Source organism: Aquarana catesbeiana, linkage group LG08 (assembly GCF_042186555.1).
Source record: "Aquarana catesbeiana isolate 2022-GZ linkage group LG08, ASM4218655v1, whole genome shotgun sequence".
Taxonomy (NCBI): domain Eukaryota; kingdom Metazoa; phylum Chordata; class Amphibia; order Anura; family Ranidae; genus Aquarana; species Aquarana catesbeiana.
Window position 1 is genome coordinate 300230100 of NC_133331.1, and position 19029 is coordinate 300249128.

At 43.5% G+C, this 19029-nt stretch overlaps 1 protein-coding gene across 1 annotated transcript; it reads left to right on the forward strand.

Annotated features, from left to right (window-relative positions):
* The first annotated feature begins 4615 nt into the window (after nt 1-4615).
* LOC141104818 (uncharacterized) lies at nt 4616-16673 on the forward strand. Its single transcript, XM_073594588.1, has 7 exons — nt 4616-4779; nt 5491-5610; nt 5741-5911; nt 5998-6195; nt 6308-6499; nt 6586-6709; nt 15004-16673. The coding sequence occupies exons 2-7, from the start codon at nt 5515-5517 to the stop codon at nt 15996-15998; spliced, it is 1776 nt and encodes a 591-aa protein (XP_073450689.1). The 5' UTR covers nt 4616-4779; nt 5491-5514; the 3' UTR covers nt 15999-16673.
* Nucleotides 16674-19029: the final 2356 nt, after the last annotated feature.

Here is a 19029-nt window from a genome sequence, read left to right on the forward strand (position 1 = left end):
GGGGTATATGTACTTGGAGGGGGTATTTGGGGGATATGTACTAAGAGGGGGGATTGGGGGGGGGTATTTTGCTTGGAGGAGGAATGGGACATATGCAGTAGGGGGTGGGATTGGGGAGGATGTGTACTAGGAGGGGGAAATGTGGAGGATATGTACTAGGAGGGCGATTGGGGGGTGGGGGGATTTTGCTTGGAGGAGAAATGGGGGATATGTAGTAGGAGGTGGGATTGGGGAGGATGTGTACTAGGAGGGGGGATTGGAGGGGATATTTGCTTGGAGGAGGAATGGGGGGATTATGTACTAGAAGGGGGGGGGGGTTGGGGGATATGTACTATTAGGTGGGATTGGGGGATATGTACTAGGAGGGGGGATTGAGGGGGGTGTGTACTAGGATGGGAATGGCGGGATATGTATTAGGAGGGGGGATTGAGGGGCTATGTAATAGGAGGGGGGATTGGGGTGATATGTATTAGGAGGGGGGATTGGGGGGTATGTATTAGGAGGTGGGATTTGGGGGGGTATATATTGGAAGGAGGAATGAGGAAATATGTATTAGGAGAGGGGATTGGGGGAGGACATGTACTAGGAGGCGGGATTGGGGGAATATGCCCTAGGAAGAGGAATGGGGGAAATACAGTATGTACTATGAGGGGATATGTACTAAGAGGATGCATAGGGGGATATTTTAGAGGAAGATGAATGGGGGAATATGTGCTGGGGGGGTTGGAGAGATTATATGCTCTAGGAGGAGGTATTGGGGGTGGGAATTTTTGCTAGGAAGGGGTGGGGGGATTTGGGCTAAGAGGGGGATTTGGGGGAGGTAGGGGAAACTTGGGTGGAGGAAATTGGGTTAGTGGGTTTGTAACCACAAATTATGCTTTGCTGCCAACCCCCTTATTTTAAGCTGCGATCCTGCATTGTATAAGTGTTAGAATCGAATCCTCTAAATACTTTTTTTGGTGTATCTTCAGAATGGTCACGTGACTCCCGGCCACTCTGCTATTCCGATCAAGGGCTACAGCAGGAGCAGCCGATCTCTCCTTCTGATGTCAGCTGAGAGTCATGTGACTGCCGAGCTGGCCGCTCCGCCCCTCCCGCTGTAGCCCTGGATCGGAAAAGCAGAGCGGCCGGGAGTCACATGACCCGCCTGAAGATACATCACAAAAAGGTATTTAGAGGCTTTGTTTCCAACAAACACTTATACAGTGCAGGATGGCAGCTTAAAAAAGACGGGCTGGAAGCATTTTTGTCTAAATTGTAGTTTCATACTAACAGCAATGTGGGGGAGGAGACAGATACACAGACCCCCGAACTGACAGGCAGGGAGGGGAAGGGGGAGAGGACAGGGGAGAGCAGAGAGGAGAAACAGCAAATGACGGAGGCATGTAAACTGACCACGGTGTCAGGACTCAGCAGCCATAATAGGTCGTGGTCAGTTTACAGAGGGTAGGGCAAAAACTGGCAGGATCAGCCAGGTTTTTTACAGTTTCCAGAGGGGCAGGTTAGACGGCACAAGTATTGTGATTTTTAACCTGCTATAAGGAAACAGGATCGCTGTTTTTTGTTTTTTTTAGGGTAACAACCACTTTAAGAGGAGAGGCCTGGGGCAGGATTTGTGCTAGGAGGAGGCATTTTTGGGATGGGATTTGTGCTGGAAGGGGAGATTTGCTGGGGAGGATTTGTGCTAGGATGGAAATTGTAGGGGAAAGAGGATAATTGTTAGGAGGGGTGATTTTCTTTGGGTGGGGGGGACCCTTTCCTCTTCGGGGGGGACCCCCAGCACACTGTCCTGCTGCTCCCTGCCCTCTGCCTTGATAACCCATTGTACATTGCACTACAAACTGCTGACCCTATCCTTTGCCCTGATGACCCCCTCTATACTGCCCTACTGAGCTCACATCCTCTGCCTCCCTGACATTTTTTACTGTGTAGCAGAATCTCTAACCGCTTCCACTCTTCGAGGCCACAGACCGCTGACATCCTTCAATATGTAGTGGGTTGTGAAGCATAGTAGGTGCAAAGGTGGTAAACGTTATTGGGCGCCAGACACTTCTTGAATACAAAAGAGTTTTTATTTCTTTTAACAGTCCTTTTTTTTTTTGCAAGGGAAAGAGGGTTAGGGCCAGGACACCCTTAAGTAATTGCAATTTCAATAGGCAGAATCCAAGACTTCAAGGTTTGCTGTCTCCTATGGCAACAGTATTTAACAGTTCCTAACGCAAAGTTCAACAGTTCTCTCAGTTTCACTACAATGTCCACTTGTAGCTCTTCAGCCCCTTGAGCTCCTAGTCTCTCACTGGACTCTCTGATTCACTGACTCTGAATCCCGTGAGCAATGGGTAACAAGCAGGTTTCAAGAAGGGCATCAGGAAACAGCTGAAGACCAGTCAGCATTGATCAGAAGTCAGAGCACCCTTTAACTGCTTGCCGCCCACCCACCGTCAAATGGCGGCAGTGCGGCTCTCGTTCTGGGACAATGTCATATGAGGGCGTCCCAGAACGGTCACTCTTGCGCGCCCCCGGGAAGCATGCAGCGTGGCGATCGTGGCCACGCCGTATTTCTAGGACATGGCGCGATCCCGATCTCTGTCCGCGGCTCTTTAACCATGTGATCAGCTGTGTCCAATCACAGCCGGTCACATGTAAACACAGAGATGCCGGTAATCGGCTCTCCTCGCCTCACACTGACAGTGTGTGAGGAGGAAAAAAAGATCTGTACACGGTACTAATGATGCTGTGACAGGGCAGTGAAAGTGTTAACCGGGGGCGATCAGGGGTTAAAACATTATTAGGGAATATACGGCGGGTACCCTGATCTGGGACTGCTGCTAACACTATCTAACGTCGCCAGTGACACTAATACAGTGATCAGTAGAAAATCGGTACATTGTACCTAATAACACTGTGACAGGGAGTGAAAGGGTTAACTGGGGGGGGGGGGGGCGATCAAAGGGTTAAATGTGCCTAAGTATGTAATCTGGTGTCAGTGTGGTGCTTGTACTCACAGTAGACGTTATCTTCTCTCACGCTGGATCCGAAAAGGACTCCAGGAGAGAAGATTACATCATTTCCTGTGCCTGTGTAATGTAAACACAGACACAAGAGGTTCTGTGATTTGTCAGAACCGATTAGCAGGCCCAGGCCATAAATCATTGGCCTGGACCTGAAAATTGATCAGTTCTGAACTGAATCAGAGCAGCACTGGGCCCATGTGCACCCCCTGCCCGCGGGCGCGGATCATGTACAGATGCATGATTTTGTGCAGAGAGGCCGCTGCTCTGCAGGACATGTACGTTGAGCGGTCGGCAACCCGGTTAAGCACTGGCACACAGAGGAGCAGGCGGAGCTTTTATTTTTTTACATTTTTTGGGGGGTCCAGTGCAGGCAGCGGGTGGCGTGATTAATGATGGATCTACATTGGGGACATTTTTTCAAAATTTTTAATAAAGGAATTATCAAAAACTGTGTGTGTTTGTTTATTTCTTTTTGACACTTTTTTTAGTGAATGAGTAGGGGTACGATGTAACCCATACTCATTTACATAGGTAGAGAACGGGTTCTGGGGGCCCCCTTGTTTAAGAAGGCTTTCAAATTCTGATAAGCCCCCTGCCCGCAGACCCCCCCACAACCACAGCCCAGGGTTGTAGGGAAGAGGCCCTTGTATCCCCATCAACATAGGGATAAGGTGCTTTGGGGGGTAGATCCCCCTTGCCCCAAAAGCATGCCTTCCCCATGTTGAGGGCATGAAGCCTGGTACGGTTCAGGAAGGGGTGGGGGGCACTCGCTTGCCCCCTCCTTTTCCTGACCTGTCAGGCTGCATGCTTGGATAAGGACCTGGTATGGATTTGTAGGGGACCCCACACCATTTTTAAATAAAAAAATTGGCGTGGGGTTCCCCTCTAAGGTCCTGGTCGGGATTTGGAGGGGAACTCCACATCATTTTTATCCTGATTTTGTTTTTATTGCCAGCAATTATTGTTTTTACATTCAGCTGTCAGCCAGGAACTCTACTGACAGATAATGACTCATTAGTTGCTAAGGCGGCCGGCTTCCCTACTCACTCCTTAAGAACCAGCTATTCACAGTTTCTTAATGAAAAGAAAAATTGCAAAACACTTACGTTTTTGGTGCCGGTCGATTGAAGTCTTTTACACACAAAACGCAAAAAAATCCCTGACCCTTTACAAAGACTGACTGGCTGAAAAACATATAGATGTGAACATGTACCATAGGAAACAATGGTAAATGGACTGCTGTGCATTTCTACAAATTGTAAAACGCACTAAAAAGCGCATAGGTGTGAACCTAGTGTCAAGGAGGGAGAATATACTGGAACTCTGACAGAATGTGAGCCTTCTGTGGGGATAAATGGGGTCCTGACAAAGACCTGGGAAGCCCCTTTCTTTCTTGTGAGCAGTTTAGATGATAGATACACGGTGTATCACCCTTGTAGAGTCATTCCCGGGTGCTCTGTGAATTTACTTGGAAGAGAATTAATGGCCAAAATACAAGTAGTTATAACAATTGGAGATGGGGCAGGGCGGACCCTACTTCCCCTTTCTGCATGTTTGCAGAAAACCGTAGATGAGTTAGCAGAAGTAGCACAGGAAGTATGGGCGGAGGATAGGCTAGATATAGGATAGCAATGTTACATATTGTGCGTGGATCACTCTGACAGGAACTGATGAAAGATAAGCATAGAATGTTGTATAACGTACAATATCCAAGGTGAAAGGAGGAGGAAAAAGAGAGCACACATCGCTGGAACACACAAAGAGGGTAATAAGATTATTTTTCTGTTTAAACCAATAAATCCCCCCCACGATAATTTCCGTTCCCTTTCTCCATAGTCACTGTGATGTCTTTATCTCAAACAGCCAGACCAGATACATCCTAAATGTAGAACCATTTATCCAACTGTCCATCCAGAGCCTTTGGTTTATAGACCGGATACATCCTAAATAAAGCTGTTTATCCAAATATTCATCCAGAGCTTCTTGTTTATAAACCAGATACAACCTAAATATAGACCCATTTATCCAACTGTCCATCCAGAGCCTCTGCTTTATAAAACAGATACATCCTAAATATAGAGCCATTTATCCAACTGTCCACCCAGAGCCTCTGGTTTATAGACCATATACATCCTAAATATAGAACCATTAATCCAACTGTCCATCCAGAACCTCTGGTTTATAGACTGGATACATCCTAAATATAGAGCCACTTATCCAACTGTCCATCCAGAGCCTCTGATTCATAGTCCAGATACATGCTGGACAGGAAGTCACAGGAAATCTCCCCAACCTGGACAAGAATATCTTGAAAGAAGGCCTAATCCTTCCCCAGCCATTATAAGCCTAAAATGAAAGATTTTTGTCTGAGTTATTTAAAAGGAATTTTCAATGTTAGAACTATGGAGGAACTCTGTGCAGACATTTTTCATCCCAGTACAGTCCAGATAATTCTCAGTTTATTATCCGTCTACAGAGAGGAGAGTCCTGTGTAGATCACATGACCACACCACTGAAGATGGAGATGGGCCAAAATCATGTGACTAAAAGGATTTTGAACCTCACCCTGGAGATAATCAACCTGCTGACCGGAGAGGTGAGGAGGATTCTGGAAAGTCATATGACATCACTCTTATCTCTATTAATAAAACAAAGACCTGACCGGAGAGGTGAGGAGGATTCTGGGAGGTCTGTAGTGATATTTGTTACTTTCTCTCTTTACACAGGATTATAACGTAGTGAGAAAAATATCTGGTGAACCATTAACACCCAGCAGTCGTCTTCACAGGACATCACCCATCACAGTGCCTCCACCTCACTGCCTGACAGCAGAGGTAACCAGTGCCAAGAAGATTCAAGAAGTCACCAAGAAGATGATGGAGCTGCTGACAGGAGAGGTGAGCGGTGCCGGGAATTATGGGACATTATCCAGTAACAGACAAGGGATGTGTCTGGATGGTGACTGTATCATTGTGTGTGTCAGGTTCCTGTAAGGTGTCAGGATGTCACTGTCTATTTCTCCATGGAGGAGTGGGAGTATTTAGAAGGACACAAGGATCTCTACAAGGACGTCATGATGGAGAATCAACAGCTTCTCAATTATGTAAATATGAAAAAAAATCATCTCCTTAATGGGATATTAATACTCACACTGGAGATCATCTGTCTACTGACTGGAGAGGTGAGAAGGATTCTGGGAGTGTTTAATCATTCTTAACTGTATTAATAAAACACAGACTAGCCTTGTTAGGTGAGGAGGATTCTGATATACTATTAATTGATGTTTATTACAGGACTGTACTGTAGTTATGAAGTCATCTATTGAGAATATTATAAAAAGGAGAAGTCGCTGCTTGTCCATAAGACAAAGAGAAAGACAAGACCCCATCCCCATGCATTCACCACCCCTCCTAGCCCTACAGGAAAATAATGAGAAGAAGATTCTAGAAGTCACCAAGAAGATGATGGAGCTGCTGACAGGAGAGGTGAGCGGTGCCGGGAATTTTGGGACATTATCCAGTAACAGACAAGGGATGTGTTTGGATGGTGACTGTATCATTGTGTGTGGCAGGTTCCTATAAGGTGTCAGGATGTCACTGTCTATTTCTCCATGGAGGAGTGGGAGTATTTAGAAGGACACAAGGATCTCTACAAGGACATCATGATGGAGAATCAGTCACCCCTCACATCAATGGGTAAGAGGAGACTTTATTGTAAAGAAAGCAGGAACACATAGACACAATGTATTCAGTCAGTGTGTGTTTCCTACAGATGGATCCAGTAATGGGAACCCACCAGAGAGATGGCCCCATCCTCTGTATTCCCGGGATTCCACACAGGAAGATCACACAATCCCTCAGTTATATATTGGGTATAGTCATCTAAAACAAGACTGTCCTTCATCCACACAGCTCTAAAAACATGTACAAAGGGTTTTTTTATTTAATTACACACACAGTTTGCTGCTCATGTACAAAATAGAGATCATCACATCCTTCTGTAAAGGAAATATTGAGAAACCTTAACTGTCGACAGCAAGAACATCATCAATGTACCCACCCCACCACCCAATGTATCATGTGTATTGTGCCCAACAAATGAGGTGGAGTGTCAGCTGCGTGTATGGAGATCGAGATGCTAAGAGAGCTCCCCTTGTGGCTAAGTGCAGCGCGTTCCTGGAGTTGGGAACAGGAAGCGCAGTGTCCAAAGAAGCACGGTTGGCCAGGTGCTTGTTTGCAGTCCGATGAGCTCGGCCACTTGAGGGATGACTGAGCTGGCAGAGCAGAACTTGCTGTGTTAGGTAAACAGAGGAACCAGGAGACAGGCCAGGGGCCATACACAGATAAGTCAGTCCAGAGCATACACAGGGGCGAGCCAAGATCATACACAGGCAGGGTTCGGGTACAAGCCGAAGGTCAAGCTGGGAGATCAGGAGGCAAAAGCAGAGTCCAGGAGCAGGCCAAGGGTCTAACCAGGAGATCAGGAAGCGAGGTCAAGGCAAGTGGGGTCACAACAGGTAATCACTGATCAGGAAGCAAGGTCAAGGTACACAAGGGAGATAATCCAGCAATGTCCTGTGGTCACAGGCTGGCTTAAATAGGGCCACTGGCGCCAGCATCTGTCACGGCACTCATTAAGGTGAAAAACCTTCTCTCATGTTGCAGCCCCCAGTGCCCCCCGTTTTACTTACCTGAACCCGGTCTTTTTCTCCCCAGGGACAAGTACACCAGCTTTATCTGGTGTCTCGTGTCCTGATTGGATAGATTGATAGCAGCACAGCCATTGGCTCCTGCTGCTGTCAATCAAATTCAATGACATGGGCGCCAGGGGGCAGGGCCGAGTCCTGCTTTCGGTGTCAATAGACGCAGAAGCAGGACACGGGAGTCCATCCGCATGAGTGTCCCGAAGAAGAGCGCTTCACCAACGGGGCACTCGAGAAGAGGGGGAGGTACCAGCACTGCTGAGTGACCCTGGAAGAAGAGGATCGGGGCCACTCTGTGCTTAACCAACTGCACAGTGGAGGTAAGTATGATATGTTTGTTATTTATTTTATTTTTTTAAACAAACCTTTAGTAACCCTTTAAGGTCCATCTCCTCTCTCAATTTCCAACATGAAAGTGTTCAATATTCAAAAAAGAAACTGTCCAGTGCTCCAAACACACAAAAATTCTCTTCCAGAGATTAATAAAATGCTCTCAGTGCTCCACACCACCCGCTATCCCCCACCTTCACATCAGAGAACTGACCCTAATTCCATGACTCCTCGCTTACCAATGGGTCATTAAGAGGTTTTATACATTATGGGGACTGTTGTGTTACACTATGTGATATATTATTGCTCTGTGTCTTTAACCACTTGACCACTGGGCACTTAAAACCCCTTCCTAACCAGACCAATTTTCAGCTTTCGGTGCTCTCACACTTTGAATGACAATTACTCAGTCATGCAACACTGTACCCATATGAAATTTTCGTCCTTTTTTCACACAAATAGAGCTTTCTTTTGGTGGTATTTGATCACCTCTGGGTTTTTTATTTTCTGTGTTATAAATGAAAAAAGACCGAACAAATTAGTGGATATTAATTAGTCTGTGTGAAAGTTATAGCGTCTACAAGCTATGGTGCCAATCACTGAAAATTGATCACATCTGATCACACCTGATGTACTGAGGCCTATCTTATTTCCTGAGACCCTTACAAGCCAGGAAAGTACAAATACCCACAAAATTACCCCTTTTTGGAAAGTAGACATTCCAAGGTATTTAGTAAGAGGCATTGTGAGTTTTTTGAAGTTGTCATTTTTTCCCACAATTCTTTTCAAAATTAAGATTTTTTTTATTTTTATTTTTTTTCACACCAAATTGTCATTATAACAGGTTATTTCTCACACATGGCATGTACATTTCACAAATGACACACCAAAATATATTCTGCTACTCCTCCTGAGCATGGCGATACCACATGTGTGAAACTTTTACATAGCCTGGCCACATACAGAGGCCTAACATTGAAGTAGCACATTCAGGTGTTCTAGTAACATAAATTGCATATCTAATCTCTCAACCACCTATTACAATTTTGAAGGACCTGGAGTACCAGGAAAATGGAAACGTCCACAAAGTGACCACATTTTGGAAAGCAAACACCCCAACGTATAATCTATGAGGCATAATGAGTCTTTTGAACGGTTCATTTTTTTCCAGAAGTTTTTGGAAAATGTGGGAAAAAACTGAAAACGCATTTTTTTACACAGAGTTGTCCATTTCTAATGCCGCGTACACACAGTCGGACTTTTCGTCTACAAAAGTCCGACGGACGCCGACGGACTAAAGCTGTCTGACAATCCGATCATGTGTGGGCTTCCCCGGACTTTCAGCGGACTTTTCCAGCCTCAAATCTGACGGACTTTAGATTTGAAACATGCTTCAAATCTTTACGTCGTAACTACGCCGGACCCAGAAATCCGCTCGTCTGGGACAAAAACCCACGCTAGGGCAGCTATTGGCTACTGGCTATCAACTTTCTTATTTTAGTCCAGTGTACGTCATCACGTACGAATCCGTCGGACTTTTGTGTGATCGTATGTGGGCAAGTCCGTTCGTAAGAAAGTCTGCCGCAAGTCCGCCAAAAGTCCGACAAAAGTCCATCGAAAGTCTGTCGGACAGGCTGTCGGACTTTTGTAGACGAAAAGTCCGACCATGTGTACGCGGCATAAGATATTTCCAACACACGGCATGTACATAGCAAAAATGACACCCCAAAATATATTCTGCTACTCCTCCTGAGTATGGTGATACCACATGTGTGAGACTTTTACACAGCCTGGCCACATACAGAGGCCCAACATCGAAGTAGCACATTCAGGCGTTCTAGTATAATAAATTGCATATCTAATCTCTTAACCACCTATTACATTTTTGAAGGCCCTGGAGCACCAGGACAATGGAAACGCCCACAAAGTGACCCCATTTTGGAAAGCAAACACCCCAATGTATAATCTATGAGGCATAATGAGTCTTTTGAAGGGTTCATTTTTTTCCAGAAGTTTTTGGAAAATGTGGGAAAAAAATGAAAACGCATTTTTTTTTACACAAAGTTGTCCATTTATAAGATATTTCCAACACATAGCATGTACATAGCAAAAATGACACCCCAAAATATATTCTGCTACTCCTCCTGAGTATGGCGATACCACATGTGTGAGACTTTTACACAGCCTGGCCACATACAGAGGCCCAAAATTAAAGTAGCACATTCAGGCGTTCTAGGAGCATAAATTACATATCTAATTTCCTTACAATCTATCACATTTTTGAAGGCCCTTCATATTTCTAACACATAGCATTAACCAAGAATTACACCCTAAAATACATTCTGCTGAGCAAAGGGTAAACAAAAGATTACCTGTGGTTTTAGTAGTGCAGTTGTCCACAGGAGGAGAGCCCTGATCCAGGCAGGGACGTGGTCAGCGACAGTGAATGGAATTATCCAGGCAGCAGGCAGGAATATTGCCCATAGTCAGTACAGGCAGGGATACTGTCCATATACAGTCCAGGGTCAGTGCAAGTAGAGACATTGCCAGCAGTGCCAAAATATTGGTCCTGGTAGTAAGCAGGAACATGGTCCAAGTAGCAGTCCAGGAAAGAATGGGGACAGGGGTAGAGGCTTCTCCCACCCAAATCTCTTTGAAGCCTCTGAGTTTCCAGACACTAATCTGGGAATGAGAAAACTAAAAAATTAGTTTTCTTCATCCAGAAAAACAATTCTGGAGCCCCTCACATATGTGAGACCCCTGTGTTATGAAGCCCACTACTCCAGTAGCAGAGTAAAAGACCAGTCCAAGAGGCATCCAAAAAACATGGTCAAACAGTCCAGGGTCAGTTCCAGAGTAGGCAGAGTTGGTACAGTTTAGCGTTAGGCAGAAGCGTGGTCGTATATCAGGCCAGGGTCAGTCCAGAACAGGCAGAGGTAGGTACAGTTTAGCGTTAGGCAGAAGCGTGGTCGTTTAGCAAGCCAGGGTCAGTTGCGGAGAAGGCAGAGGTAGGTAAAGTTTAGCATTAGGCAGTGGTCGGAGAAGGCAGCGGTATGTACAGTGGCATAAAGGGATGTGGCGGTAAATGACAATTACGTTTACCATACTTCCCTAATAATGGAGAGAAGTATGGTAACGGCGGAAACATTCATCAATACAAAGGCCTGGTTGGGAAGGACAATCAGGACAATAATACACGGTGTCTTTTCTTGCTCCTCCTCTGGAGCACACCCAGCATTTCTTCTGACGTTTCCAGCCTCTTCATTCTGCAAAGACGCCATCTCCCCTTGTCGTATTCTTTCAGTAACAAGTCTTTGTGGGAAGCCCTTCCTATTGGCTGGGCACTGTACCACACGCTGGAGTGTCCTTGTGGTAAAGATTGCGGAAGAGGGGCAAGCTTGTATAGTAATTATCCACATAAAGGTGGCAACCCTTTTCCAAGGAGTGGATATACAAGCTCCCAAACAACCTTTCCGGTGGCTCTGATGTACTATTACTCTATGTGGATGCAGTGGTTGTATGAACTCAGCCGCAGGTCCTAAGTGTGCAAGTGCCAGTGAGTGGCCCCAGCGTTTGGGGGCAAATTAGAACCTGCAGCTATATTCGTACAGATGCTGCACATCCCCATAGCGTAATATAGGCTGCCTGCACACAGCTCCAACCACATTTAAAAAAAGAAAAAAAACACTGATTCATACTGTACAGCCGTGGCCAAAAGTTTTGATAATGACACAAATATAAATTTTCACAAAATCTGCTACTTCAGTGTTTTTAGATCTTTTTGTCAGATGTTACTACGGTATACTGAAGTATAATTACAAGCATTTCGTAAGTGTCGAAGGCTTTTATTGACAATTACATTAAGTTTATGTAAAGAGTCAATATTTGCAATGTTGATCCCTCTTTTTCAAGACCTCTCCCATTTCCCCTGGCATGCTGTCAATCAACTTCTGGACCACATCCTTACTGATGGCCGCCCATTCTTGCATAATCAATGCTTGGAGTTTGTCAGAATTTGTGGGGGGTTTTTGTTCACCCCCTCTGGAGGATGGACCACAAGTTTTCAATGGAATCAAGGTTGGGGAGTTTCCTGGCCATGGACCCAAAATGTCAATGTTTTGTTCCCCAAGCCACTTAATAATCACTTTTGCCTTATGGCAAGATGCTCCATCAAAAGGCATTATTCCCCATCAAACTGTTCTTGGATGGTTTGGAGAAGTTGCTCTCGGAGAATCTTTTTGTACCATTCTTTATTAATGGCTGTGTTCTTAGACAAAATTATGGGTGAGCCCACTCTCTTGGCTGAGAAGCAACCCCAAACATGAATGGTCTCAGGATGCTTTACTGTTGGCATGACACAGGACCGATGGTAGCGCTCACCTTTTCTTCTCCGCACAAGGTTTTTTTCTGGATGCCGCAAACTTTCGGAAAGTCAGTGGCGGCTGGTGCCCAATAGTTCGGGGGTGAGTGCAAATCAACACCTCCCCCCCTCTTCAGCAGGAGAAGGATGGCCTCCTTACCTTATGAAGCAGATATCCTGCCCAGGATGACTCTGATCTCCCCTTCTCCTCCCTTCCCTGTTGAAGACGGGGATTGGTGGATGGCTGAGCTGCTGCGGATGAAACATCCCTGGATTCACAGTGGCGGCTGGTGGGTCGCTTGGGCTTCCCCTGCTCCTCCTTCAGCCATGCATTTCCTTCCTCCTCCTCCTTGGCCAATAAGATCGCTTCTCCTTTCGGCCAATCGGGAAATGGGTCTCACAACCCATTTCCTGATTGGCTGGGAAGAGAATCAGTGTGACAATAGAGAATATTCACGAAATAGTATCAGATCATATTCATTAAATATTATGCATATGAATGAATATTCGCTATTGTCACATACCTGTGTGGGCCCACACAACTGGGTGGACACAGCTGCACAAACCCACCCTTTTTTGATGCCTACTAGAGCCTCTGGATCTATGTGTTGCGTTTGTTAAAATATAATTTTTTATATTAATCAGACATAACGTTACACAATAGTGGTTGCTCATAGATTACTGTCAGGTTTTGGCTTGAGTAGATTTCTCAAACAAATGCTGCTGCATACAATGGGTACGTAGATACCATTGTTGTATTCAACTGACAGTTTCAACAGTCCACTGTTTGTACAGCTACAGTAAACAGGTATGTTTTCTGTTGTTTGGTAACTATGGTAAACAGCCTGACACATAAAAAGGGGGATTCAGGCATAAGCTAGGGACACACATCATCATGCTTTAAGATCAGAAGCCACTCATGATAGAAGAAAGGGGCCTGGTCTCAAGGAGAATCGTTGCCAATGGAGATCACGAACATACAGTAACCAAAAGTTAAGTAACCTTTAGCCCGGGTTCACACCTATGCGAATTAGATGCGGCTTACAACGCATCCAATTCGCATGACTTTTTATACTAGGTTCATTTGAATGAGGCTGGTTCACATATGTGCGATGCATTCGCACTGCGCATTGCACAAAAAACGTGTGCGTTTTCTGGGCATTGCGGTGCGAATTACGAGCCCCTTATCTTCTATGGGAACGCATCTGCTTTGCAGATGCATTGCGTTCTGAACATGGATTTTCTACTTCTCCTCACTACACTCCCCCCCCCCTCCCCCTCTCCCTGCTCTCTGATCCTGAGCTAAAACGCAGTGATTCCTTTGAACAGGAGATTTTTATCTCCCCAGTGAAACCTGAGCTTCAATTCGCACCGCACATGTGTGAAACCAGGCTTAGGTGTATTTGTACTGTTATAGACCATAGGCTGTTCATTTGCTAGGCATTTTGCTTGTTATAGATATCTGTCAGTCTTGTCTTGTATTCCTAATATTGTAATAGTTTTGTATGTGCAGCATCTTTGTATAGTAAAAGCACATTTACACACTTCAGAAGTCTCAGCTTCCTTGCTTATACCACAAAGTAACCTTGCTAGATAGACGCAAGCAAAACAATCTAATCATGTGCTTCAAAAAAAAAAATCCTCCATTGGAATCCATGGGTCTGGCGCCTGTAGATCAGGGGGCCGGACGCATGGATGGGGGGGTGGCACCGGTGCGCCCCTAATGGGCGGGCTGCCACTGCGGAAAGGGACTTAATCCGAGGAAATGACTTTACCCCAGTCCTCAGAAGTCCAATCCCAATATACCTTTTGCAGAATATCGGTCTGTCCCTGATGTTTTTCCTGGAGAGAAGTGGCTTCTTTGCTGTCCTTTTTCACACCAGGCCGTCCTCCAAAAAGTCTTCTCCTCACTGTACATGCAGACGTCCTCAGCTGCCATTCCTGAGCAAGCTCTGCACCGGTGGTGTCTCTGATACCCGCAATTGAATCAACTGTAGGAGACGGTCCTGGGGCTTGTTGGACTTTCTTTGGTGCGCCCCGAAGCCTTCTTCACAACTGCAGTTGAAATGTTTTTTTTTTTTTTTTTTTATGGGATTGCGTTCATTTTCATGGCAAAGAGGGACTTCATCTGATCACTTATCATAACGTTCTGGAGTGTATGCAAATTGGCATCATAAAAACGGAGGCAACAAACTTTGTGAAAATTGATATTTGTGTCATTCTCAAAACTTTTGGCCACAGCGCCGATGTGAATGAGCCCCAACACCTCATTTACACAAAGAACTTTATTTATTATAAATGTATATATGAATTCAAATATTTAATATTCATTTTTAATTATAATTTATTATCAATTATTAATACAATACAGGTTTATCTGTTAGATTTAGCAGGAATTGTGTAAGTTCTGTAATGTTTGTGTCCTCTAATAATAATTTTAGTGTATATTTAGTGAAAATATCGTCTTGATATATATATTTTCTTGGGTGGGGGCTGTAAGGTAGGCTGTACGGGGCCCCGTGGTTTTTATCAGCATCTCTGCCTGAATAAAAGGTTTCAACAATTCTTCTAACATTTATTGTAAAATTATTTCTCAGCAGATGACCATAATGTGCGGAATACGTCTGAGGAATCTTCTGATAAATCACATTCCAGGACTCTAAGATCTCACAGTAGAAATACTTTAATAGATCCGTCTATTCCCGAGGAATCTTCTTCAGGGCAGGAAGGAGATCACACAGAAGAGACTTCATTGTCATGTTCAGTGTGCGGGAAACTTTTCACAAAAAAGAGATCACTTCTTAGACACGAGAAATATCACACTGCTGATGCTGATCGTCCCTATTCATGTTCAGAGTGCGGGAAATGTTTTACTCAGAAAAGTTTTCTCCTTAAGCACTGGAAGCTTCACACAGGTGAGCGTCCCTATTCCTGTTCAGAGTGCGGGAAAAGTTTCACTGTGAAAAGTATTCTTCTTAAGCACCAGAGAACTCACATGGGTAATGGTCCCTATTCCTGTTCAGAGTGTGGGAAAGGTTTCACTGAGAAATGTATTCTTCTTATACACCAAAGAAGTCACACAGGTGAATGTCCTTATTCATGTTCAGAGTGCAGCAAATGTTTCTCCGCCAAAAAATATCTTATTGCACACCAGAGATGTCACACGGGTGAGATTCCCTATTCATGTTCACAGTGCGGGAAAGGTTTCACTGAGAAAAAAAGTCTGATTAGACACCAAAAGCTTCACACGGGGGAGCGCCCCTATTTATGCTCAGAGTGCGGGAAAGGTTTCATTACGAAAGAAAAACTTCTTGTACACCAGAGAGATCACACGGGAGAGCGTCCTTATTCCTGTTCGGAGTGTGGGAAATGTTTCAAGTGGAAATATTCATTCGACGAACACCAGAAGATTCACATAGGTGATCGTCCCTATTCATGTTCAGAGTGTGGGAAATCTTTCATTCAGAAAGGAAACCTTGATGAACACCAGAGAATTCACACGGGTGAGCGTCCTTATTCATGTTCAGAGTGCGGGAAATCTTTTACTCATAAACGATACCTTGTGTATCACCAGAGAATTCACACGAGATAACGATCTTTTTCATGATAACAGTGGTGTGTTGGGGGTGGGGCAGAATGTATTGAATGTTTTTCAGGTTCGGTTTGATAGATCGGAGTCTGCAGGGATTGAATTCTAGTAATACACACACAGACCGCACCATACAACTAAACTATATATATATATATATATATATATATATATATATATATATATATATATATATATATAACAGGGGTGTGTAGACTTTTTATATCCACTATATATATATATATATATATATATATATATATATATATATGGTAGAAAAAGTCTACACACCCCTGTTAAAATGTCAGATTTCTGTGATGTAAAAAATGAGCGTAAGATAAATAATTTCAGAACTTTTTCCACCTTTTAATATGATCTATAAACTGTACAACTCAATTGAAAAAGAGATGGAAAAAAATAAAAAAATTAAATAATGTGGTTGCATAAGTGTGCACACCCATAAACTAATACTTTGTTGAAGCACCTTTTCATTTTATTAGAGCACTTAGTCTTTTTGGGTATGAGTCTAACAGCATGACACATTTTGACTTGGCAATATTTGCGCACTCTTATTTTATCCAACTGAAACCAATGATGAAGCTTATTTTATCTCACTGACACCAATGATGGGTCTTAGTTTACCACACTGACAGGAACAATGGGGCTCATTTTCTCCCACTGACACCAATGATGGAGCTTGTTTTAACCTACTGACACCAACGAAGGGGCTTTTTTTTTATCCCACTGTTACTAATAATGGGGTATATTTTATACCACTGACACTAACGATTGAACCTATTTTATTCCACTGACAGCAATGATGGGGATTAACAATTCAAAGCAAAAAATCTACAATAACCTGCTAAAACAAACGTTTTTCTGAAATATATTGTGTGTTAAAGTATTTAGATATACAGAATGCAGTTGGTATTTTCACCACAAGGTAGTGATCTCAATTCTTAACAGTGGAACACAGAGACAGGAAGTGATGGAAGGTACAGGCAGGAAGTGATGAAAGGTACAGGCAGGAAGTGATGAAGGGTACAGGCAGGAAGTGATGAAAGGTACAGGCAGGAAGTGATGAAGGGTACAGGCAGGAAGTGATGAAAGGTACAGGCAGGAAGTGATGAAAGGTACAGGCAGGAAGTCATGGAAGGTACAGGCAGGAAGTACTCAAAGGTACGACATGGGTCGGTAAAATAGCGGCATTCAAGAAGCAAACCTTACCCAAAATTCTATAGTATTTCAGATGTCTCCCTATCCCACTAAATTCTTTATACAATTAAATACTAAGCTCAAACAATTTATATGGAACAAAAAAAAAACCCAGAGTAACATTTTCAATTCTAACCACCATAAAAACCTTTGGAGGAATGAATCTACCAGACGTTAAGAAATACTATTTCGCTTCCATTTTAAGCCAGATGAAATACTGGATCTCTCCGGAGAAAAATAAACTCTGGCTAAATATAGAACAAGAAGCGACTAAAAATTATGACCTATCTGCCCTAGCAATAGCCAATGCCATACTACCTAAAGTAATCACTCCCAATCTCCCAAGTATCAAAGCTACAATATTTGCTTGGAAACAGATACTTTCTAAAACTAGACATATGGAAAATAAATCCAAAATAAGTATTCCTACAGAAGTTATTAATTACTGTGTGAACACAGAGACAGGAAGTGATGGAAGGTACAGGCAGGAAGTGATGAAGTGATGAAGTGATGAAAGGTACAGGCAGGAAGTGATGAAGGGTACAGGCAGGAAGTGATGAAGGATACAGGCAGGAAGTGATGAAGGGTACAGGCAGGAAGTGATGAAAGGTACAGGCAGGAAGTGATGAAAGGTACAGGCAGGAAGTCATGGAAGGTACAGGCAGGAAGTACTCAAAGGTACGACATGGGTCGGTAAAATAGCGGCATTCAAGAAGCAAACCTTACCCAAAATTCTATAGTATTTCAGATGTCTCCCTATCCCACTAAATTCTTTATACAATTAAATACTAAGCTCAAACAATTTATATGGAACAAAAAAAAAACCCAGAGTAACATTTTCAATTCTAACCACCATAAAAACCTTTGGAGGAATGAATCTACCAGACGTTAAGAAATACTATTTCGCTTCCATTTTAGGCCAGATGAAATACTGGTTCTCTCCGGAGAAAAATAAACTCTGGCTAAATATAGAAAAAGAAGCGACTAAAAATTATGACCTATCTGCCCTAGCAATAGCCAATGCCATACTACCTAAAGTAATCACTCCCAATCTCCCAAGTATCAAAGCTACAATATTTGCTTGGAAACAGATACTTTCTAAAACTAGACATATGGAAAATAAATCCAAAATAAGTATTCCTACAGAAGTTATTAATTACTGTAGAATTCGCCTCTCAGTAGATGAATGGACCAAACAGGGATACAGGTTATATGAAAACTTACCTATGGTTTACAGGGATGTTATTATGAGTAAGCTTGGAAAGTGTAAACGACTAAAGGATTTCAATCCCAATAACAAAATCGATTATATGGGAATATATATCTAACCATAAGGAAAATAATAGGAAGGGAATTTCCCTCTTCTATGAGATACAATCCTCTCAACCAGTCAATAGAAATGTTCACATGGTAAAATGGGAGAGAGATTTAGATCAAAACTTCCCCTGTGAACAGTGGAAAAAATCTCTCCAAATAATGAACAAATCATCATCATGTATAGAACATTGGGACAATGCTCAGGAAATAATTAATAGGTGGTATTTAACCCCTTATAAATTATCTAAAGTGTACCCATCCACAACCGATATGTGTTGGAGGTGTAATGAGCAAACTGGAAATCTTATACATACCCTCTGGAGTTGCAAAACCCTGAAAATCTTTTGGAACTCAGTCTCATCCTTTATAGCAGATATCACAGGAAACCTCTCCACGCTTACTCCAGCTTCAGCCCTATTAGGTATTGACCTTGAGAAATATCCCATTATACATAGAACTATAGTGGTCCACGTCTTAATAGCATCAAGTCTTACAATAGCTA